Below are 27,042 nucleotides of genomic sequence, written 5' to 3'. Positions count from 1 at the left end.
CGTGACTGAATCTATATCACCTATGTACGTGACTGAATCTATATCACCTATGTACGTGACTGAATCTATATCACCTATGTACGTGACTGAATCTATATCACCTATGTACGTGACAGAATCTATATCACCTAAGTACGTGTCTGAATCTATATCACCTAAGTACGTGACTGAATCTAGATCACCTATGTACGTGACTGAATCTATATCACCTAAGTACACCTAAGTACGTGTCTTTCTCTATATCACCTATGTACGTGACTGAATCTATATCACCTAAGTACGTGACTGAAACTATATCACCTATGTACGTGACTGAATCTATATCACCTATGTACGTGACTGAATCTATATCACCTAAGTACGTGACTGAATCTATATCACCTAAGTACGTGACTGAATCTATATCACCTATGTACGTGACTGAATCTATATCACATATGTACTTGACTGAAACTATATCACCTAAGTACGTGACTGAATCTATATCACCTAAGTACGTGACTGAAACTATATCACCTATGTACGTGACTGAATCTATATCACCTAAGTACGTGACTGAATCTATATCACCTATGTACGTGACTGAATCTATATCACCTAAGTACGAGACTGAATCTATATCACCTAAGTACGTGACTGAATCTATATCACCTAAGTACGTGACTGAATCTATATCACCTAAGTACGTGACTGAATCTATATCACCTATGTACGTGACTGAATCTATATCACCTAAGTACGTGACTGAATCTATATCACCTAAAAACGTGTCTTAATCTATATCACCTATGTACGTGACTGAATCTATATCACCTAAGTACGTGTCTTAATCTATATCACCTATGTATGTGACTGAATCTATATCACCTATGTACGTGACTGAATCTATATCACCTATGTACGTGACTGAATCTATATCACCTATGTACGTGACTGAATCTATATCACCTAAGTACGTGACTGAATCTATATCACCTATGTACGTGACTGAAACTATATCACCTATGTACGTGACTGAATCTATATCACCTAAGTACGTGACTGAATCTACATCACCTATGTACGTGACTGAATCTATATCACCTATGTACGTGACTGAATCTATATCACCTATATACGTGACTGAATCTATATTACCTATGTACGTGACTGAATCTATATCACCTAAGTACGTGACTGAATCTATATCACCTAAGTACGTGTCTTTCTCTATATCACCTATGTACGTGACTGAATCTATATCACCTATGTACGTGACTGAATCTATATCACCTAAGTACGTGACTGAATCTATATCACCTAAGTACGTGACTGAATCTACATCACCTATGTACGTGACTGAATCTATATCACCTAAGTACGTGTCTTTCTCTATATCACCTATGTACGTGACTGAATCTATATCACCTATGTACGTGACTGAATCTATATCACCTAAGCACGTGACTGAATCTATATCACCTATGTACGTGACTGAATCTATATCACCTATGTACGTGACTGAATCTATATCACCTATGTACGTGACTGAATCTATATCACCTAAGTACGTGACTGAATCTATATCACCTATGTATGTGACTGAATCTATATCACCTATGTACGTGACTGAGTCTATATCACCTATGTACGTGACAGAATCTATATCACCTAAGTACGTGTCTGAATCTATATCACCTAAGTACGTGACTGAATCTATATCACCTATGTACGTGACTGAAACTATATCACCTAAGTACGTGACTGAATCTATATCACCTATGTACGTGACTGAATCTATATCACCTATGTACGTGACTGAATCTATATCACCTATGTATGTGACTGAATCTATATTACCTATGTACGTGACTGAATCTATATCACCTAAGTACGTGACTGAATCTATATCACCTAAGTACGTGTCTTTCTCTATATCACCTATGTACGTGACTGAATCTATATCACCTATGTACGTGACTGAATCTATATCACCTAAGTACGTGACTGAATCTATATCACCTAAGTACGTGACAGAATCTATATCACCTAAGTACGTGACTGAATCTATATCACCTATGTACGTGACTGAATCTATATCACCTATGTACGTGACTGAATCTATATCACCTATGTACGTGACTGAATTTATATCACCTATGTACGTGACTGAATTTATATCACCTATGTACGTGACAGAATCTATATCACCTAAATACGTGACTGAATCTATATCACCTATGTACGTGACTGAATCTATATCACCTATGTACGTGACTGAATCTATATCACCTATGTACGTGACTGAATCTATATCACCTATGTACGTGACTGAATCTATATCACCTATGCCCGTGTCAGAAACTATATCACATATGTACGTGACTGAATCTATATCACCTATGTACGTGACTGAATCTATATCACCTAAGTACGTGACTGAAACTATATCACCTATGTACGTGACTGAATCTATATCACCTATGTACGTGACTGAATCTATATCACCTATGTACGTGACTGAATCTATATCACCTAAGTACGTGACTGAAACTATATCACCTATGTACGTGACTGAATCTATATCACCTATGTACGTGACTGAATCTATATCACCTATGTACGTGACTGAATCTATATCACCTAAGTACGTGACTGAATCTATATCACCTATGTACGTGACTGAATCTATATCACCTAAGTACGTGACTGAAACTATATCAACTATGTACGTGACTGAATCTATATCACCTAAGTACGTGTCTGAATCTATATCACCTAAGTACGTGACTGAATCTATATCACCTAAGTACGTGACTGAATCTATATCACCTATGTACGTGACTGAATCTATATCACCTATGTACGTGACTGAATCTATATCACCTATGTACGTGACTGAATCTATATCACCTATGTACGTGACAGAATCTATATCACCTAAGTACGTGTCTGAATCTATATCACCTAAGTACGTGACTGAATCTAGATCACCTATGTACGTGACTGAATCTATATCACCTAAGTACACCTAAGTACGTGTCTTTCTCTATATCACCTATGTACGTGACTGAATCTATATCACCTAAGTACGTGACTGAAACTATATCACCTATGTACGTGACTGAATCTATATCACCTATGTACGTGACTGAATCTATATCACCTAAGTACGTGACTGAATCTATATCACCTAAGTACGTGACTGAATCTATATCACCTATGTACGTGACTGAATCTATATCACATATGTACTTGACTGAAACTATATCACCTAAGTACGTGACTGAATCTATATCACCTAAGTACGTGACTGAAACTATATCACCTATGTACGTGACTGAATCTATATCACCTAAGTACGTGACTGAATCTATATCACCTATGTACGTGACTGAATCTATATCACCTAAGTACGAGACTGAATCTATATCACCTAAGTACGTGACTGAATCTATATCACCTAAGTACGTGACTGAATCTATATCACCTAAGTACGTGACTGAATCTATATCACCTATGTACGTGACTGAATCTATATCACCTAAGTACGTGACTGAATCTATATCACCTAAAAACGTGTCTTAATCTATATCACCTATGTACGTGACTGAATCTATATCACCTAAGTACGTGTCTTAATCTATATCACCTATGTATGTGACTGAATCTATATCACCTATGTACGTGACTGAATCTATATCACCTATGTACGTGACTGAATCTATATCACCTATGTACGTGACTGAATCTATATCACCTAAGTACGTGACTGAATCTATATCACCTATGTACGTGACTGAAACTATATCACCTATGTACGTGACTGAATCTATATCACCTAAGTACGTGTCTTTCTCTATATCACCTATGTACGTGACTGAATCTATATCACCTATGTACGTGACTGAATCTATATCACCTAAGCACGTGACTGAATCTATATCACCTATGTACGTGACTGAATCTATATCACCTATGTACGTGACTGAATCTATATCACCTATGTACGTGACTGAATCTATATCATCTAAGTACGTGACTGAATCTATATCACCTATGTACGTGACTGAATCTATATCACCTAAGTACGTGACTGAATCTATATCACCTAAGTACGTGACTGAATCTACATCACCTATGTACGTGACTGAATCTATATCACCTAAGTACGTGTCTTTCTCTATATCACCTATGTACGTGACTGAATCTATATCACCTATGTACGTGACTGAATCTATATCACCTAAGCACGTGACTGAATCTATATCACCTATGTACGTGACTGAATCTATATCACCTATGTACGTGACTGAATCTATATCACCTATGTACGTGACTGAATCTATATCATCTAAGTACGTGACTGAATCTATATCACCTATGTATGTGACTGAATCTATATCACCTATGTACGTGACTGAGTCTATATCACCTATGTACGTGACAGAATCTATATCACCTAAGTACGTGTCTGAATCTATATCACCTAAGTACGTGACTGAATCTATATCACCTATGTACGTGACTGAAACTATATCACCTAAGTACGTGACTGAATCTATATCACCTATGTACGTGACTGAATCTATATCACCTATGTACGTGACTGAATCTATATCACCTATGTATGTGACTGAATCTATATTACCTATGTACGTGACTGAATCTATATCACCTAAGTACGTGACTGAATCTATATCACCTAAGTACGTGTCTTTCTCTATATCACCTATGTACGTGACTGAATCTATATCACCTATGTACGTGACTGAATCTATATCACCTAAGTACGTGACTGAATCTATATCACCTAAGTACGTGACAGAATCTATATCACCTAAGTACGTGACTGAATCTATATCACCTATGTACGTGACTGAATCTATATCACCTATGTACGTGACTGAATCTATATCACCTATGTACGTGACTGAATTTATATCACCTATGTACGTGACAGAATCTATATCACCTAAGTACGTGACTGAATCTATATCACCTATGTACGTGACTGAATCTATATCACCTATGTACGTGACTGAATCTATATCACCTATGTACGTGACTGAATTTATATCACCTATGTACGTGACTGAATCTATATCACCTAAGTACGTGACTGAATCTATATCACCTAAGTACGTGTCTTTCTCTATATCACATATGTACGTGACTGAATCTATATCACCTAAGTACGTGACTGAATCTATATCACCTAAGTACGTGACTGAATCTACATCACCTATGTACGTGACTGAATCTATATCACCTATGTACGTGACTGAATCTATATCACCTATATACGTGACTGAATCTATATTACCTATGTACGTGACTGAATCTATATCACCTAAGTACGTGACTGAATCTATATCACCTAAGTACGTGTCTTTCTCTATATCACCTATGTACGTGACTGAATCTATATCACCTATGTACGTGACTGAATCTATATCACCTAAGTACGTGACTGAATCTATATCACCTAAGTACGTGACTGAATCTACATCACCTATGTACGTGACTGAATCTATATCACCTAAGTACGTGTCTTTCTCTATATCACCTATGTACGTGACTGAATCTATATCACCTATGTACGTGACTGAATCTATATCACCTAAGCACGTGACTGAATCTATATCACCTATGTACGTGACTGAATCTATATCACCTATGTACGTGACTGAATCTATATCACCTATGTACGTGACTGAATCTATATCACCTAAGTACGTGACTGAATCTATATCACCTATGTATGTGACTGAATCTATATCACCTATGTACGTGACTGAGTCTATATCACCTATGTACGTGACAGAATCTATATCACCTAAGTACGTGTCTGAATCTATATCACCTAAGTACGTGTCTGAATCTATATCACCTAAGTACGTGACTGAATCTATATCACCTATGTACGTGACTGAAACTATATCACCTAAGTACGTGACTGAATCTATATCACCTATGTACGTGACTGAATCTATATCACCTATGTACGTGACTGAATCTATATCACCTATGTATGTGACTGAATCTATATTACCTATGTACGTGACTGAATCTATATCACCTAAGTACGTGACTGAATCTATATCACCTAAGTACGTGTCTTTCTCTATATCACCTATGTACGTGACTGAATCTATATCACCTATGTACGTGACTGAATCTATATCACCTAAGTACGTGACTGAATCTATATCACCTAAGTACGTGACAGAATCTATATCACCTAAGTACGTGACTGAATCTATATCACCTATGTACGTGACTGAATCTATATCACCTATGTACGTGACTGAATCTATATCACCTATGTACGTGACTGAATTTATATCACCTATGTACGTGACTGAATCTATATTACCTATGTACGTGACTGAATCTATATCACCTAAGTACGTGACTGAATCTATATCACCTAAGTACGTGTCTTTCTCTATATCACCTATGTACGTGACTGAATCTATATCACCTAAGTACGTGACTGAATCTATATCACCTAAGTACGTGTCTTTCTCTATATCACCTATGTACGTGACTGAATCTATATCACCTATGTACGTGACTGAATCTATATCACCTAAGCACGTGACTGAATCTATATCACCTATGTACGTGACTGAATCTATATCACCTATGTACGTGACTGAATCTATATCACCTAAGTACGTGACTGAATCTATATCACCTAAGTACGTGACTGAATCTATATCACCTAAGTACGTGACTGAATCTATATCACCTAAGTACGTGACTGAATCTATATCACCTATGTACGTGACTGAATCTATATCACCTAAGTACGTGACTGAATCTATATCACCTAAGTACGTGTCTTAATCTATATCACCTATGTACGTGACTGAATCTATATCACCTAAGTACGTGTCTTAATCTATATCACCTATGTATGTGACTGAATCTATATCACCTATGTACGTGACTGAGTCTATATCACCTATGTACGTGACAGAATCTATATCACCTAAGTACGTGTCTGAATCTATATCACCTAAGTACGTGACTGAATCTATATCACCTATGTACGTGACTGAAACTATATCACCTAAGTACGTGACTGAATCTATATCACCTATGTACGTGACTGAATCTATATCACCTATGTACGTGACTGAATCTATATCACCTATGTACGTGACTGAATCTATATTACCTATGTACGTGACTGAATCTATATCACCTAAGTACGTGACTGAATCTATATCACCTAAGTACGTGTCTTTCTCTATATCACCTATGTACGTGACTGAATCTATATCACCTATGTACGTGACTGAAACTATATCACCTATGTACGTGACTGAATCTATATCACCTATGTACGTGACTGAATCTATATCACCTAAGTACGTGACTGAATCTATATCACCTAAGTACGTGACTGAATCTATATCACCTATGTACGTGACTGAATCTATATCACATATGTACTTGACTGAAACTATATCACCTAAGTACGTGACTGAATCTATATCACCTAAGTACGTGACTGAAACTATATCACCTATGTACGTGACTGAATCTATATCACCTAAGTACGTGACTGAATCTATATCACCTATGTACGTGACTGAATCTATATCACCTAAGTACGAGACTGAATCTATATCACCTAAGTACGTGACTGAATCTATATCACCTAAGTACGTGACTGAATCTATATCACCTAAGTACGTGACTGAATCTATATCACCTATGTACGTGACTGAATCTATATCACCTAAGTACGTGACTGAATCTATATCACCTAAAAACGTGTCTTAATCTATATCACCTATGTACGTGACTGAATCTATATCACCTAAGTACGTGTCTTAATCTATATCACCTATGTATGTGACTGAATCTATATCACCTATGTACGTGACTGAATCTATATCACCTATGTACGTGACTGAATCTATATCACCTATGTACGTGACTGAATCTATATCACCTAAGTACGTGACTGAATCTATATCACCTATGTACGTGACTGAAACTATATCACCTATGTACGTGACTGAATCTATATCACCTAAGTACGTGTCTTTCTCTATATCACCTATGTACGTGACTGAATCTATATCACCTATGTACGTGACTGAATCTATATCACCTAAGCACGTGACTGAATCTATATCACCTATGTACGTGACTGAATCTATATCACCTATGTACGTGACTGAATCTATATCACCTATGTACGTGACTGAATCTATATCATCTAAGTACGTGACTGAATCTATATCACCTATGTACGTGACTGAATCTATATCACCTAAGTACGTGACTGAATCTATATCACCTAAGTACGTGACTGAATCTACATCACCTATGTACGTGACTGAATCTATATCACCTAAGTACGTGTCTTTCTCTATATCACCTATGTACGTGACTGAATCTATATCACCTATGTACGTGACTGAATCTATATCACCTAAGCACGTGACTGAATCTATATCACCTATGTACGTGACTGAATCTATATCACCTATGTACGTGACTGAATCTATATCACCTATGTACGTGACTGAATCTATATCATCTAAGTACGTGACTGAATCTATATCACCTATGTATGTGACTGAATCTATATCACCTATGTACGTGACTGAGTCTATATCACCTATGTACGTGACAGAATCTATATCACCTAAGTACGTGTCTGAATCTATATCACCTAAGTACGTGACTGAATCTATATCACCTATGTACGTGACTGAAACTATATCACCTAAGTACGTGACTGAATCTATATCACCTATGTACGTGACTGAATCTATATCACCTATGTACGTGACTGAATCTATATCACCTATGTATGTGACTGAATCTATATTACCTATGTACGTGACTGAATCTATATCACCTAAGTACGTGACTGAATCTATATCACCTAAGTACGTGTCTTTCTCTATATCACCTATGTACGTGACTGAATCTATATCACCTATGTACGTGACTGAATCTATATCACCTAAGTACGTGACTGAATCTATATCACCTAAGTACGTGACTGAATCTATATCACCTATGTACGTGACTGAATCTATATCACCTATGTACGTGACTGAATCTATATCACCTATGTACGTGACTGAATTTATATCACCTATGTACGTGACAGAATCTATATCACCTAAGTACGTGACTGAATCTATATCACCTATGTACGTGACTGAATCTATATCACCTATGTACGTGACTGAATCTATATCACCTATGTACGTGACTGAATTTATATCACCTATGTACGTGACTGAATCTATATCACCTAAGTACGTGACTGAATCTATATCACCTAAGTACGTGTCTTTCTCTATATCACATATGTACGTGACTGAATCTATATCACCTAAGTACGTGACTGAATCTATATCACCTAAGTACGTGACTGAATCTACATCACCTATGTACGTGACTGAATCTATATCACCTATGTACGTGACTGAATCTATATCACCTATATACGTGACTGAATCTATATTACCTATGTACGTGACTGAATCTATATCACCTAAGTACGTGACTGAATCTATATCACCTAAGTACGTGTCTTTCTCTATATCACCTATGTACGTGACTGAATCTATATCACCTATGTACGTGACTGAATCTATATCACCTAAGTACGTGACTGAATCTATATCACCTAAGTACGTGACTGAATCTACATCACCTATGTACGTGACTGAATCTATATCACCTAAGTACGTGTCTTTCTCTATATCACCTATGTACGTGACTGAATCTATATCACCTATGTACGTGACTGAATCTATATCACCTAAGCACGTGACTGAATCTATATCACCTATGTACGTGACTGAATCTATATCACCTATGTACGTGACTGAATCTATATCACCTATGTACGTGACTGAATCTATATCACCTAAGTACGTGACTGAATCTATATCACCTATGTATGTGACTGAATCTATATCACCTATGTACGTGACTGAGTCTATATCACCTATGTACGTGACAGAATCTATATCACCTAAGTACGTGTCTGAATCTATATCACCTAAGTACGTGTCTGAATCTATATCACCTAAGTACGTGACTGAATCTATATCACCTATGTACGTGACTGAAACTATATCACCTAAGTACGTGACTGAATCTATATCACCTATGTACGTGACTGAATCTATATCACCTATGTACGTGACTGAATCTATATCACCTATGTATGTGACTGAATCTATATTACCTATGTACGTGACTGAATCTATATCACCTAAGTACGTGACTGAATCTATATCACCTAAGTACGTGTCTTTCTCTATATCACCTATGTACGTGACTGAATCTATATCACCTATGTACGTGACTGAATCTATATCACCTAAGTACGTGACTGAATCTATATCACCTAAGTACGTGACAGAATCTATATCACCTAAGTACGTGACTGAATCTATATCACCTATGTACGTGACTGAATCTATATCACCTATGTACGTGACTGAATCTATATCACCTATGTACGTGACTGAATTTATATCACCTATGTACGTGACTGAATCTATATTACCTATGTACGTGACTGAATCTATATCACCTAAGTACGTGACTGAATCTATATCACCTAAGTACGTGTCTTTCTCTATATCACCTATGTACGTGACTGAATCTATATCACCTAAGTACGTGACTGAATCTATATCACCTAAGTACGTGTCTTTCTCTATATCACCTATGTACGTGACTGAATCTATATCACCTATGTACGTGACTGAATCTATATCACCTAAGCACGTGACTGAATCTATATCACCTATGTACGTGACTGAATCTATATCACCTATGTACGTGACTGAATCTATATCACCTAAGTACGTGACTGAATCTATATCACCTAAGTACGTGACTGAATCTATATCACCTAAGTACGTGACTGAATCTATATCACCTAAGTACGTGACTGAATCTATATCACCTATGTACGTGACTGAATCTATATCACCTAAGTACGTGACTGAATCTATATCACCTAAGTACGTGTCTTAATCTATATCACCTATGTACGTGACTGAATCTATATCACCTAAGTACGTGTCTTAATCTATATCACCTATGTATGTGACTGAATCTATATCACCTATGTACGTGACTGAGTCTATATCACCTATGTACGTGACAGAATCTATATCACCTAAGTACGTGTCTGAATCTATATCACCTAAGTACGTGACTGAATCTATATCACCTATGTACGTGACTGAAACTATATCACCTAAGTACGTGACTGAATCTATATCACCTATGTACGTGACTGAATCTATATCACCTATGTACGTGACTGAATCTATATCACCTATGTACGTGACTGAATCTATATTACCTATGTACGTGACTGAATCTATATCACCTAAGTACGTGACTGAATCTATATCACCTAAGTACGTGTCTTTCTCTATATCACCTATGTACGTGACTCAATCTATATCACCTATGTACGTGACTGAATCTATATCACCTAAGTACGTGACTGAATCTATATCACCTAAGTACGTGACAGAATCTATATCACCTAAGTACGTGACTGAATCTATATCACCTATGTACGTGACTGAATCTATATCACCTATGTACGTGACTGAATCTATATCACCTATGTACGTGACTGAATCTATATCACCTAAGTACGTGACTGAATCTATATCACCTAAGTACGTGACTGAATCTATATCACCTATGTACGTGACTGAATCTATATCACCTAAGTACGTGACTGAATCTATATCACCTAAGTATGTGTCTTTCTCTATATCACCTATGTACGTGACTGAATCTATATCACCTATGTACGTGACTCAATCTATATCACCTATGTACGTGACTGAATCTATATCACCTATGTACGTGACTGAATCTATATCACCTAAGTACGTGTCTTTCTCTATATCACCTATGTACGTGACTCAATCTATATCACCTATGTACGTGACTGAATCTATATCACCTATGTACGTGACTGAATCTATATCACCTATGTACGTGACTGAATCTATATCACCTAAGTACGTGACTGAATCTATATCACCTAAGTACGTGACTGAATCTATATCACCTAAGTACGTGACTGAATCTATATCACCTATGTACGTGACTGAATCTATATCACCTAAGTACGTGACTGAATCTATATCACCTAAGTACGTGTCTTTCTCTATTATATCACCTATGTACGTGACTGAATCTATATCACCTATGTACGTGACTGAATCTATATCACCTATGTACGTGACTGAATCTATATCACCTAAGTTATTATGACCAGTTTTTCAGCTGACTTTCCATATTTGTGGAGTAAATTTGGTTTAACCATTGTTTAAACAGATTGCAAAAATTTGCCTGATTAGTATCCGTGTTTGTCATATTTGTAATTTGTAGAAGTTTTTGGACAAACTTATACCAAGGATCGTATTTAATAAATGCAGCTTCGATAATTATGTTTGTTTTCTCGTGTGACAACCTTTGATAAAATGTTCAACATGTTCAACTTCAGAGGGCGCAGCACATCACGTGATTTCCGATACCGAGGCAGGCAAATTTCGCGGGGAAATACAAGATGGCTCCAATCGAGCTGAAGTATGTCGTCTCTTTTAGTTCTCAGGTACGTTCAGCAATCCATAATGCGGCTAGTTTCGCTCCATAAAGTGCGTATGTCTACAACTGCTTTAAGAATGTCAAATGCTAGTTTCTTGTCAGGTTTGATTTTCAACTTGTGATGATGATATGGTGTTTGTTTACATCACGCTTGCTGCAGTTTAGCAGCTTTTATTGGCCGCTTAAGCTATTTTGATATTACGTTGAATTGCAGCTTGAGCAGCGTGTAGAAATATATTAATACCTCATGTTATGGTACATCCGTACATGTCCCTCGAAACCTTGCAATGATACTAATACCGACACTGAAAGCGATGCCAAAATTTGTATTCAGACTTGTCTTAGGTCTCCGAATAGGGCTGTGTTATTTTGGCGTAAGCGTTCGTCTGTCACCTTATTCATGTGTAAGATCAAAAAGTGAGACACTTTAGTGACTTGCCGGAAGTCTGACAGTATTCGAATTGTGTGTGTGTGTATTGTTTTCTTGCCAAGTTTGTGAACTTAAAACCCAGAGTAAAATTGCTCAAAATAGTGAAATTGAATGCCAGACAATAAATGGTTTCACAGTATGATGAGGGAAGTCAGGAAGAATAATGGCAATTCAATATGGAGTCTCTAAGACCAGATATTGAATCATGATTGGCTTTTGCTCAGTATACTGTTTCACTACATGTCATGTTATTCAGTGTTTAGTCTTGTGTTGCACTAACTGGCCTCGGTCAGAGGGTCCACATGACCTACAAACAATTGGAATGGTGCAATGTCTTAACCAGGCCTAAATTTTAAACTTTTTCATAAACTTACATTGATATATGTTAATTTTGATCAGGATACTGTACACAAAGCTGACAATTTGCTGAGCAATGGGTCAAGTTGGAGAAAGTGGTTGTGCGCAAAAGATGACAGGAGTGGTCACCTAGAGGCAGAATTTGAATTAAACAAAGTCACAAAAATTGGATATATTGATGTTGGTAAGTGTTTTTGTGATAAAGATATCTACATCACTAAACCAAACATTGCTAACAACAAGTAAAAAGATAAGATCACACAAGTGTTTTTTTGATTGACATCTTCTCGTTCAACCCTATAAATGATATAATTTTTTCAAGGATTTCAATGTGACGATAACTTGCTATATTACATAATGACCTTTGCATGTCATTCGCATTCTTCCAAACAGAAATTATGTTGATTAATATACTGTGAAATACTTCATTTCGCTGGAATTAATTTTCGCTGAAAAAGCTTTTCGGGCATTTTGTGTGGAATTTATTTTCACTGATTTTTTATGAGTTTAATGTGAAATATAGAAACAAAAGTATATTCGCTGGATTTTATTTTCACGGCATCACCCCTTCAGCGAAAATAAAAGTATTCAACAGTACTCATTAAAAGATTTGCAAAGTTTTTACAAAGCTCTATGCGGTATCAAAAGATCACCTAGGTGCTGACACATCGCCCATTGGCCTTCTTTTGCAAAGGCGATTTTTCAGATATTAGAGTACCGTTAAAACTCGATTAATTCGCGGTCTCTATTAATTCGCGCACCCATTTTATTTTTGAACGCTAATTTTTAAATGTATCCTTTTAATTCGCGGCGTTCAAAAACATGTTTAAAATTGTATCCTTTTAATTCGCGGGCCAGAATAAAGTGGATAACTCAGAATATATTGCATGAAGACATTAAAAATATACATTTTGTTTGAGTTTTTATGTTATCAGTACTTGGTGTTGCCGCAATCGCAGATGATCTCCGTCATCACAGCCTTTCAGTTAGCAAGCAGTTTAGGTTCAGTAAAGATTTGACCTGAAAAAATCATTCCCCCACGACACTACAGATGTTGGACAAGATTATTACTTAGTCGATAAAAATCTATCGGTCAGCACACCGATTACAAATTTTCTTGATGGAAAGCTTAGTACAGGGCTTTTCGTCGCTGGTCCACAGGGTTGATTCGGATTCGGTAAAAAACACAGGGTTAAGCGGTCATGTACGTTCTATAAATCTAACCTTGCACACATAATCTTGTACTGACGTATTTTTTGTCCAAGGATAACGTTCCTTTTCATTTAACCCCCAGTTAACTCTTCGCGTCCATGATATTTGTGAGAGTTGAAAGACTTTTTGAACAAACGACAAGTAACTATATTGATTTGCGTCAAGCTGGGTGGCCCGAATTTAAATATCAGTGCATGAACTCCAGAGGTCATTGCCCAACGCCGCACGTAATTCAAACGCGTGGTTAAAAAAAACTAATTATCATGAAAGCAATACATTACGAAGTTGAAATATTCAGAGCCGGTACAATATTGTATACAAATTTGCGTAATTAGAAAAGCAGTGCACTAAGTAAACGATGTTGATATATTCAAAGCCAGTACAGAGTTGCATACAAGTTGCGTAATTAACAGTACCTTCAGATATGATAACAATTTTACTAGATTGACGCGCGAGGCACGAAAGAAAAAGGTTGCTAAGGTAACGCGCCAGTTCAGTGCGTGACTTGGGGTCAAACTTCGGCCAACACACACTTGATGTCAGCATCGCCACGCAGCAAGTTTCGCAAAGAAGTACTTGAAGTTCAATTGTGTCCCAAAATGATGTCGCTGATCACTCAGTTGTCGCAGCGTGTGTTGTGTCATGTCCATGATGCACCCCGTTTCGACTTTGGCTTGCTTTTCCTTCTTGGTGCATGTTCATGTTCACGTAAATTGCGACCTCTCACCAATGTATTGAAACACTTTGAATTTATACTTTGCATGATTATATTTGGTCAATGCGAAACATTTTTTCTAAACATTTTTTGAGATCATTTTTATCAACGCAGGGTTATTTTTCCAGACAAGATGGGCTTCGTAATATCTGCCATAACATCGCCCGGGCGATGCCTAGAAAAATAAAAAAAGGGAGTGCAGCCAGATGGCTACTTTGTAGTCACGTGTTCATTGTTTGTGTACAGAGTGACCTTTGCCATTTCACTGTTTCATTTCAAGTGTAACATGCTGCATGGTCCTTGACGCAGTGCGTGTTCTCTGCCCGATTATACGCCATGATGAATCGATCTAAAAGTACTCTTTTAATTCGCGCACCAAAAAACAATATATTCCGTTTTGATGCTATTAATTCGTGCACTTGAAAAAATAATTATTTTTACTACCGCGAATTAATCGAGTTTTTACGGTAGTAATTTTTGGAAGATAACCTGAGCATTGAAGAAACATTTAACACTTTTCACGGTGATAACAGCTAACTGTGCCCAATTTTACATTATATTCTTGGATATTCTTGAAAAATAAAAACGAGACTCTCATTTTAGACGCCAGAAAAGATTGAAATGTTTTTAAAATGTCTCCTAAATTAGAATACCCACACCACATTTGATCTGCACTAGATATTTTTTGTAATATTCGGCCAATGATACAGCATGTGTTATGTCTGTAATATTTCATGTTGATTTATTACAGGTAATGGTGGTAGTGCATTCGTTGAAATTCTTGTTGGTAGATCGTCATGGCCACGAAATAAAGATTATTTGTGTCTATTACCCGCTACATCTCTTATGACGATAATAGACAGTAAACAAGGCAAGAATAGAGTGAATGTCAGGATGTTTGATAAAGGTAATCATTAGTCATGTTTTGTCCCTCTGATCTGATGACTACATGTACTGGTCTAGTACATGACAATGTGATATCTTGTTACCTCTGATCTGATGACTACATGTACTGGTCTAGTACATGACAATGTGATATCTTGTTACCTCTGATCTGATGACTACATGTACTGGTCTAGTACATGACAATGTGATATCTTGTTACCTCTGATCTGATGACTACATGTACTGGTCTAGTACATGACAATGTGATATCTTGTTACCTCTGATCTGATGACTACATGTACTGGTTTAGTACATGACAATGTGATATCTTGTTACCTCTGATCTGATGACTACATGTACTGGTCTAGTACATGACAATGTGATATCTTGTTACCTCTGATCTGATGACTACATGTACTGGTCTAGTACATGACAGTGTGATATCTTGTTACCTCTGATCTGATGACTACATGTACTGGTCTAGTACATGACAGTGTGATATCTTGTTACCTCTGATCTGATGACTACATGTACTGGTCTAGTACATGACAATGTGATATTTTGTTACCTCTGATCTGATGACTACATGTACTGGTCTAGTACATGACAATGTGATATCTTGTTACCTCTGATCTGATGACTACATGTACTGTTCTAGTACATGACAGTGTGATATCTTGTTACCTCTGATCTGATGACTACATGTACTGGTCTAGTACATGACAATGTGATATTTTGTTACCTCTGATCTGATGACTACATGTACTGGTCTAGTACATGACAATGTGATATCTTGTTACCTCTGATCTGATGACTACATGTACTGGTCTAGTACATGACAATGTGATATCTTGTTACCTCTGATCTGATGACTACATGTACTGGTCTAGTACATGACAATATGATATCTTGATATTGAGTTCATTGTCAAATTATTCATCTTGCATTGTATCTTTCACTAAAATATCTCTGAAAGTTGGGAATTAGTGGAACACATGCCTGGCCAGTTATACAGGTCATGTGTCTGACCTCTAAAGGTTATACATCCTGGTACTTTGTGTGAGTATTGTTGCCCTGTAAGCAGCAATCATTTCTTGTAGTATACATGTTTAACAGTTTTTGAAATCAATGTCAACTGCTAGCATTTTGGGGAAAAGCAGTTGAGAATCTCCCATTGATAGTGAATATGTACCTCCAGAAAGTACTAGTACCAGGATGTGTGACCTTTGGAGGTCGTGCATATGGGTAATTGCGTAAGACCTTGACACTTCATCTTTTTTATATGCCCCACCCCAGATGGCCAATAGCGTCATGAAACATTTCTAATTACTTGTAAACAGTAAATTTAACAAAAAAACTTTTCCCAAATGCTTGAACATAATTATGACATTTTGAAAAAATACCAGCAACTTTCTGATGGCTGGTGAGCACTGTGATTGGCTGTCTCATCAATTTCAAGTTTAGTATGACTACAGCTCAGAACACTAATAACTATATGAATCATAAGAAAACTTCATCACAAGAAGGTGCTGTATTATATGTGAAGTGGCAATAGAATGTAGTGACTAGGCACAGTTGTAAAAATGTGACAATTGTTTTCAGATCACCTCAATATGGACGCTTTGTCCGAACAATGGGATAGGATTCGAGTGATCTGTCGTCAGCCGTACAGGAAAGATGTGCAGTACGGGTTAGCGTTTTTACGATTGCGTACACCAGACGAAATCAATAACAACACTACGGTGTCTTTGTCACCTGTTAATGCTAAGGTACAAAACTGGTGTTTTAGTTGAATCTATTAAAATGTTATTTAAGTTCGTAATTCAGAATGTCTGTGTTGCCACAAAAGTATGTGTGATGGCAAAATATGGCATGTTATTTTCTAAGGTGTAATTCAACTGTTCATGGGACTGGTTTTGCTGATTTTTATTTTATTTTTTGTTACCACTCACTGGGATTAACATACTGAATCCCACGTTTTGCACTAAGTGTCCTTTATATGCCCTTTTTAATTATTACTGTATGGAATCTTTCAACCAGCAAACAAATTTATTAAATTGACTAAGCTGTAGAGCTCTGGACACATTATGAAACAGATGTAAATTATGAATTGTTTATGCTTTCATTCAATAATCTTGTCATACTGTATCCATATTACAGCAATCTCCAGCTAGGCTATCTGGATCTGGCACAAAGAAGAATTTAATGACATCTCCAGCATGGAAAACTGATAGTAAATTTTATTCCAGAATTTTACCTGACCATAGCGAGTAAGTTTCACTTTACCACTAGAGGGCTCTGTTCATTAGAATTAGATACATATCTCAATATTACCAAATGGAGATTTTCTAGGGTCAAATTTTTCAAGAAACGATAGATATTATATTATTCTATTTGAGATTTCAAAACCTCCAGCATATATTACAAATTAGATGAGTACATAAATAGTGGAGAAAGCTGAATTAAAAGACCAGCACAAATATGAAATTATAATTAAAATTTTCTATGAAATACAAATTTGACCCAGTCGTCACTGGATCTCGCCTCATCTTTGTACTGACAACAAAGATGGCTTAACGCAGGATCTCGCAGTGAATGGAAAATGATCATTTATATGATAAGTAATCGCCATGCTAGGTACCATTTTGGGATGAATCTTCTTAGCACTGTATTTTATTAAAAGCAGATCTCCTAAATAGACCAAAGATTTTGTTTCTTGTGTACATGCGCCATTAATAGAGTAAATATGGTATGTGCCACATGTTTCTTACATATATTTGACATTGTAGTCACAATTAATTTTAAAATATGCGTTTTTATGGATAGAAATGAAGGGGATTCTGAAGTGAAAGCCAAGTTATTGAAAATGTCTGCAACATCAGAAATAGGAACAGAACACGGCAATATACTCAGTAGAAGTCATAAAATGGTGATGGCGGCTGCTGCAACTCCAAATATTAAAACGACGATGAAACGTACATGTGGCGAGATTAATGATGGAGCATTAGACAACTCGACAAAGAAGATAAAACAACCGCAACGAATTGTTAACGGTATTCTACACAAACCTGGTGTCTCCCCCAGTGGTGGTTCAAGAAGACGGCAAGAAGGAATGAGCGTAAGTTGGCATTACTAGAGTACAAACGCAACAAAAGGTTACAAAACTGAACTCTGTAAACCTAACTTTATATAACCTAAATTTTACAAATATTTGTTAATTTCATGACTCTTCGAATCTCACTGAATTTTGTAACATTTCACTAGCAGGGTTCTCCTTTGGTAAGTCTAAAACATTGTGGCTCATTTGCATAATAATACACTTTAATTTGCATAAACATTTTGTAAAAATATAGATACTTGACAAATTAATAACTACTGTTTCTTTGAAGTTCAAGTATGTCATTTCTATCATGGTAAAACTGCTATGCTTATAACGTCTGAGGAGAACACTGAATATAGTTTTTAAGGTAGCAAGAAGGGAAATAAAACAGTTACTTCAGACCTTGATACATCATCCCAGGTTTACAAAAGATCGACATTGCAAAATAACGTTGCTTAAATTAGTGTTTTAAAACGCTAGAAGAAAAGACTACAACTGCCGTTTCGTGCATATTTGCATAATGTTTATCTTTGGAAGGGTTTAAATGATAACATCTTATCTGTATACTCTGTTGTTGACGATTCCGATTCTGAACGGGTGATAAGCTTCCAGTTGCAAACAATGCGTGTTTATCTAACGTTCATTGCCAGCATTATTGTCAGTCGTGACTTCGTCGGAGAAACATGGTCATACAGTCCAGGCATGCAGTACTCCTTTCGTCCAACCTTCCGCTTTTACATCGACCGCTTATCGCTTAATTTCCGACCATGCGGTCTTGTCCTACCGCATTTTAATCGCGTTTTTTTTCCGCTAGCTCGCTCATTGAAACACCGACCGCTTTCCCAAACACAGATCACTGGCACATGAGTGGTCGAAATGGTGGTTTTGATAGTAAAGTGTGAACATACAACTAGTATTACCGGTAACTATTATTAAATTCTGAACGACACCTCAAGTCTAATAGTTGTATGACACTTGTATCGTGAAAGCAACTGAACTGTGATCCCTTGTTACATGTTTTGGGTGCTTGTTCTAGATGTACTATTTTTTATTATTTTAATGACAGTTACGTGAAAAAAGCATAGGTAACTCATTTTGACAGAGTAGAGAAACGAGGAAATGTTAATGATTAATTCCGAAAATAACGATACCGAATCCACGTCGGTCCATGTCTGGTAAAATTTGACATTCAATTTTCAAAAATAAGTCACGATCATTGAATGAGTACCGTAAAAGTGTTCCCACAACAAATATTTTCGACTAAAAACGGCCTGAAAAAATCGAACAGACGTGTCAAATTTAGTTATAGTCATAAATATTTGGTGGCCAGTCGATGAACAATTCGTAACTCAGGATTCACACGGAAGTTCTTCAGGGCTGAAAATCATCGACCCTACTCTGGTTTACTTTATTTCCCAACTCGCAGAGATAACTGATTCGCCGTGGACTCTAAATGTATCTAAGCCTAGTATTTTCTTTCTGAACTGAGGTCAAATTCCATCCGTTTGTCAAAATATACCGATGTTTTTCAGCGAATTTTGAAGCCGGTCACAGCACAAAAACACTATGTGAATCGACGCCGGAAATTGGATGTTACGACGACCTTTCAATTAGCGTCAAATATGCTTTGTTACAACATCATTGATTGGTTGAAAGTCACATGATCGGAGCACAACCTGGGTCACAGAACCATATTTGTCCGTATTATCAACAGGACCTCGCAAAAGAACCACACCCACATTTTCAATCTTTTTTAGAGCGGAAGTTGCCAACAAATGTCAAAAAACTCATGAATTTCGTGGATTCGAATAAAATAAAGCAAGCGATTGATAAGAATGATTATTAATATTTTCCCCGATGCTCTTCGAATTTTTAGTAAGAAATGGCTAGTTGCATCGACTTCAAGGCGGTTGTTTCACCGCGAACAACTCCAGCTCTGTTGTAGTTTTGCGATGTAATTAAAATATATATTATAATAATAATAGTACTTGTTAAATTATTTGGGGTCTCAGCCCACAAATTACGGACATGATCCCCATGAATTACGGTAAATGTTTGTCCCGTTTCGGCTGATTGTGTTGATCGATGCCCTTCCTAAACTCAGTATGGAGAAACCAACTGGAATCGACATTCCAAACAAATTATTGGGACACGGTAAACAGACATTCCAAACAATCAAAATTATCAACGAAAACGAGATTTTTCTAGATATTTACAGACATACTGTCATTAAAAACATATGTAAAATAAACAAATACACACTCAGCCCTTGCATGAAACTGCCATTTAGCTTCATGGTCCTTCAGCTTGTCTTTGCCTCGGGGGGAAAAACAACAATAATTATACAAAACACATTGCGAAGACTCAACAATCAGGAAAGAAAACCCAGACAACATGTCGTACTTGTGTTGAAATACATTTCACATCAGAATATTGTTCAAAATAAAATATTCAGTCCAAGCCAAATCGTTGACAGACGAGGCAAAGAAAAATCTGCCACTCAGTGTCGCAGTCTGAAACAGCAATTTTTTTCAAACATCGGCCATTTTGTTTCACCATGAAAACCGTTTTATTAGATCTCTTATCAGAGACACTTGAAGGATTAGCATGTTTGTAAACTGTCAGCGTGTACAGTGGGACAGTAATGTTTGTCAGAGGATTATCCCTCGTTGTGCGTTTGCATAACAATGGAAACCCAAACGTTCCTGGAGTACGGACTCAAATGCCAGCAGTTTTCTTCATTTTTCATGCTCGAGCATGAAATTATTCATTATCTGACATTTTATGAGTTCTATTGTATCAGAGGTTAATATTTTTGGCCATTTTTAGTGTATATTTATAATAATGCAGCAAATCTACAGTGTTTCATTAACCAAAACTGTGCGAAATATGTCTGGGTTTTTAAAGAAAATGCTTTGTCACAGAATAATAGTCTGTTAAAGGTGCCAAGTATGAAATAATTTGGGGACAAAAAAACAAACCTGCATAGAAATCGGAATAATAGGTCTTTTGATTACCGGGGACACATTTCAATGGACTTGATTACGGACAATGCATGACGTAAATTTCACCAGGAAATTCCGCAGTGTGCTCTCGCAATCGCGGACTTAGTCATTTTTACAAGGTTCACCATTTTTGATGTCATGTGATAATTATGTAAACAATGACTGTCCAGTTTGTGCGAACTTGTACCTCTATACTTAGTCTTTTGAAATATATAAGCTAAATTACTGTTCTGAACGAAACAACAGACAGAGAATGTTTTATTCGAAAACGTCACAAAACCTTCTCGCTACCTTAAAGGTACAGAAAATAAAGGTGACAGATTTCACCCTCAGCAATGCTCTCATATAACCTCTTCAAACAGCAGAATTTTTCTGCCAAAATGTTGAAGCAACAGTTTCTCAGTTCCCATTTGATATAATCCATAATTGAATTTTTTATAAAAATTATACACTTTTCAGGGGATTCTCTAGAAAAAGAACTGCAAGAGGGAGCATTGCAATTTAGCGGTGCCACCAAGTGGACGAGGCAGGGTTCTCCCTACCAGTGGAGTTTCTGATAATTCTGAGTTAAAATGGAGCATTCTATGGCTTCCTTGAGACCAAAATTACTATCAGGTCACAGTTGAAGACATGTGATCCCTGGTCAATCAGAATTTTATGGTTGCTAGAGGATCTGTTCCCCAGGGTAAGGGGACGCATGGCATGAGGGCGTCCTTGTTCCCTTGTTTAAAAAAATCCCTGCTTTTGTTTGGGGAAAGGTGACAAAAGTTGACTTCAGTGCTCTAATTATTAATAAAATGTAGTCATCATGTTCTATTACCGTACTCGACCGCGTCAGCGCCCAGGGTCCTCAACTCATAAAATCAAGATTTTTTAGGGGAACTGACAATTTTAATTCACTGTGTGACAGATTTAGGGGGATATCTCGTCTTTGAAAGTTTGAGGGAAAATAAAATTACGAAATTAGGTGAGTCGTCATTGACTCTTACAATGAAGAAACAGAAATAGTCAAATATGCACATTTTATTACAATATTAATTACGTACCATCCGAATTAACAGATTAAAAATATTTGAGTCTGTTGAAACACAGTTAAAGTCAAAATCTTCATAATTATCGCCACTGACAAATGTGTCCGATCGTACGCAAACTCTTTCCGCCATGATGTATTTGCATTTGACCTGCATCAACGTCGTTTGACCTAACAGGTCAAGTCTATTGTTATCCAATCAAAATGCTGTGTGGTACCGGCGCAATTCTTCAGAAATTCCTGAAGACCCTCGGGTAACGCAATGCGAAAGTGAATTATCGATGTAGAAGTACGATCTGTTGGAGTTGATTTCGGCGAATAAACTACATGTTTTTGTTTTTTTAAATGGTAAATAGCAATTTTTATCTGTAAACTGAATACGGCATGAAATATTTACTGCATTTTACTTTTATTAACAGGTCATTGTCGAAGTTTACGCACCGTTACCGTGGTCTACGCATTCACAACATATTCACGGCGGTCGATATCCACGCTGTATCATATAAAAACGATAAATTATTGGCATTTTTAAGGGGTGCCCGCTTTGCCGAATGTGACCCCGAATATAAAAATTGCGCAAAAGTGGGGGGTGGGTGCTTGACCGAGCATGGGCGCTAACGGGGTCGAGTACGGTATGTGTAAACAATACTCATACATTGAATGTTCATGGTCAAACTTGAATGAAATGTTCAGGATATTTAAAGAGATAATAAGTAGTTATTCTGTGTATAAATTTTGTCTACCACTATTTACAATTTACATTCAATTATTTTCAGTTTGAAATGCAAGTTAACACTTATTTGAAGAATATTGATTTTTCCACGATGGACTTTGATAATATTACTTATGCAGGTAAGAATTACTTTTCTTAATGATGCGTAATGTATTCACATCCATTTATTTATTAGCACATGGCACACCAGGTTGTCGATGTCACAGTAAACAAAGACCTCTCAGAAAATACTGAACCTTTTGACATTTTTTTCGGTTTGTACTTTGGGTGAATCAGAGAATCAGATCTGTTGGTTTTGTGTGTAACTTTAGTCATAAAATATTGTTTTTAACTACCGTAAAAGTTTGCAGCAGTAAAAATAATTCATGAATTCATAGTATGTACATATAAATGGAAATTTTGCATAACTTTAAAGGATATTTTTTAGTTGATTCAATTAATAGTGATTCATTATTTTAGGATAAAATCAAATAACATAATATTTGCCGCGATTTGATCGTGTTGATGGCATGATGGTATCAAGTATATATATATATATATTTGTTTAACTGCTCGCCTCATACTAGCTGGTGAATAAACAAGCTATTAGTGTGTTACTTACATGAATGTACATGTAAAAGCCAGTTGAACAATTTATAAGGAGCTTGACACTAAATGTAGTAAAATTACCTTTTTGTACAACTAAATAGTATCGTAGGTAACTATATACCCAGTAGGCAACATACATTACAGACAAACGAGTCTTGTCATGGAGAACCGTTCTCTTTCTGACATGATTGGATTTTTCTTTGTACTTCTGACAGATTTGCGTCGTCGGTATGAAGATAAAGCTCAACGTAAATTCAATAAAGAAGAAAAAAAAATATTCATGGCCCTTGCTCAAGAGTTTGTGATTAATGCCATGGAAACCAGAGACGAAATTGAACCCAGTAACAATACAGCTAGGATAGATTCTAACTTTATGATGAGTGACATTGCCTCCAGAACACCGGAAAGAAATGCCAGTACAAGTAATGCTAGCACTTCTTCTTGTACACCTGTGAGAAATTACAGCTGCCATAGCACACCAACAAGACGTTACCTAACACCTGAAAGAATTGGCCGTGCTATCGGGACATCATTAAGAAACTCTTTCAGTACAACAGCAAGGAATTACTGTTATTCTGATTCACTGACAGAAAATACTTCCAAGACAACAATGAGTAATGACAGCCCTTCCAAAACACCAGATAAGAATGGACTCTCGTCTCGCACACCCAGCACATTCAGAACGCAATCAAATAACACCAACATCACTTGTAGGACACCAGCCTCCAACAAAGAAACCAATCTGAAATCGCCTGTCACTAGCAAGATGTCAACAGATGCAATGTCATTGTGGGATACAAATAATAATACCAGCACTCCAAAAGCAAGGGGGCGTGGCAGGGGTAGAGGTAGAGGAAGGGGGCGTGGCAAACAGAATAGGTGAGTACATGTATACAGCCATCTGGAATAATAAACACTAGCACAACACAAAAGAGATCGTTATATACACTGGTTAGACCAAAAAACTATTACAAATGTGACTTTGAGTATAGGAGAAGCTTAGATAAATATTAATTATTAGTGTTTGACCATGGCTGGTATGTGCCGTTAATTTAGATCATGAAACTGTATATACCAATCTATCTCATTGTAAGTGTCGGTATACAGTTCCTAAATATTTAATCTATATAGTTTTATAAATTGCTGTACATAATTACCGCTATTGGTAGCGCATGCACTTTTAAATATCACAACAGTCTTATTTTATTTCTTGGCAATGACGCTTTTGTAAATCATATTTATTTTTCATTTGTTTGCAGCTCATCAGTTCCATCCCCTAAACCAAACAATACTAGTAGAGGTGGTAGGGGAAGGGGCAGAGGAAGAGGAGGCAATAAAGAAAAACAAAATCAAGCATTCTCAGGTATTGATTTAACTACTGATGATTGCTGTTCGTCTGTATTAACCGATAGCTCGACTACAGACGACGTGTCATGCCCGCTATGCCAAGGTAAGATATTCTGTCACGGGTTCTTCATATGTTCAATTGTACATTAATACTGCTTCAATTAACACTGATCAGACATGTAGAAAACAGTAGAAAAAAACTGTTCACTCAGCTAAAATTTATACTAATTATCTAACCCTTGCATCTTAACAAAGTTTTGATCTCTGACCCAAATTTATTACTGTAAAATTATTCATATTATCTCTTTTTTTTATCAGGTCTGTACTCTACAAACTTAATAGAAGCCCACGCCGCCATGTGTATTGGTTCTCAGCCTACCTTGGACATGAATGACAATCGTGGTGTTTCGACTGCTAGACAGTCAAATACTGGAGGCAATGTTTCTACTGTGGATCTTGTACCATGCCCGTTATGTCAACAGAAATTCCCAATCTATGACATAGAAAGTCACAGTGACATGTGTGCTGATAGGAATATGTATGTGCTCAATGCCGAGTCGTGGAGTGTTCGACCCCCTACGTCGATTACAGTGCCGTGGTAGGCATATTTACGTGCTCAATCCCGAGTCGTGGAGTGTTCGACCTCCTACATCGATTACAGTGCCGTGGTAGGGATATTTATGTGCTCAATGACGAGTCGTGGAGTACTCGACCCCCTACGTTAATTACAGTGCCGTGGTAGGGTTATTTACGTGCTCAATCGCGAGTCGTTGAGTGTTCGACCTCCTACGTCGATTACAGTGCCGTGGTAGGGATATTTATGTTCTCAATGACGAGTCGTGGAGTGCTCAACCTCCTATGTCCATTACAGTGCCGTGGTAGGAACTCGTACGCATTGGTCTTAAAATCTCATATCATGATAGAACTGACTATCCATTGCCGAATGAGATAACCGTTTCTGTTCTATTTCATTTATTTAAGTTATTTCATATTTTTAAATTAATGTTCATTTGTTTTAT

At 36.8% G+C, this 27,042-nt stretch overlaps 1 protein-coding gene across 1 annotated transcript; it reads left to right on the top strand.

Moving 5' to 3' along the window:
- The first annotated feature begins 12,545 nt into the window (after positions 1–12,545).
- On the top strand, positions 12,546–26,625 carry LOC100373256 (uncharacterized). Its single transcript, XM_006814300.3, has 10 exons — positions 12,546–12,628; positions 13,451–13,592; positions 16,087–16,242; positions 17,823–17,989; positions 18,381–18,490; positions 19,047–19,338; positions 24,132–24,207; positions 24,892–25,555; positions 25,936–26,126; positions 26,342–26,625. The coding sequence occupies exons 1-10, from the start codon at positions 12,584–12,586 to the stop codon at positions 26,623–26,625; spliced, it is 2,127 nt and encodes a 708-aa protein (XP_006814363.1). The 5' UTR covers positions 12,546–12,583.
- Positions 26,626–27,042: the final 417 nt, after the last annotated feature.

The sequence above is a fragment of the Saccoglossus kowalevskii genome, chromosome 16 (genome assembly GCF_978046115.1).
Source record: "Saccoglossus kowalevskii chromosome 16, keSacKowa6.1, whole genome shotgun sequence".
Lineage (NCBI taxonomy): Eukaryota > Metazoa > Hemichordata > Enteropneusta > Harrimaniidae > Saccoglossus > Saccoglossus kowalevskii.
This window is presented reverse-complemented; position numbering and strand designations above follow the sequence as displayed.

Coding starts and splice junctions, on each gene's coding strand:
- LOC100373256 (XM_006814300.3), top strand. CDS start 12,584: ATGGCTCCAATCGAGCTGAAGTATGTCGTCTCTTTTAGTTCTCAG. Junction 16,243..17,822: donor TGTCAGGATGTTTGATAAAG/GTAATCATTAGT, acceptor AATTGTTTTCAG/ATCACCTCAATATGGACGCT. Junction 19,339..24,131: donor GACGGCAAGAAGGAATGAGC/GTAAGTTGGCAT, acceptor AATTATTTTCAG/TTTGAAATGCAAGTTAACAC.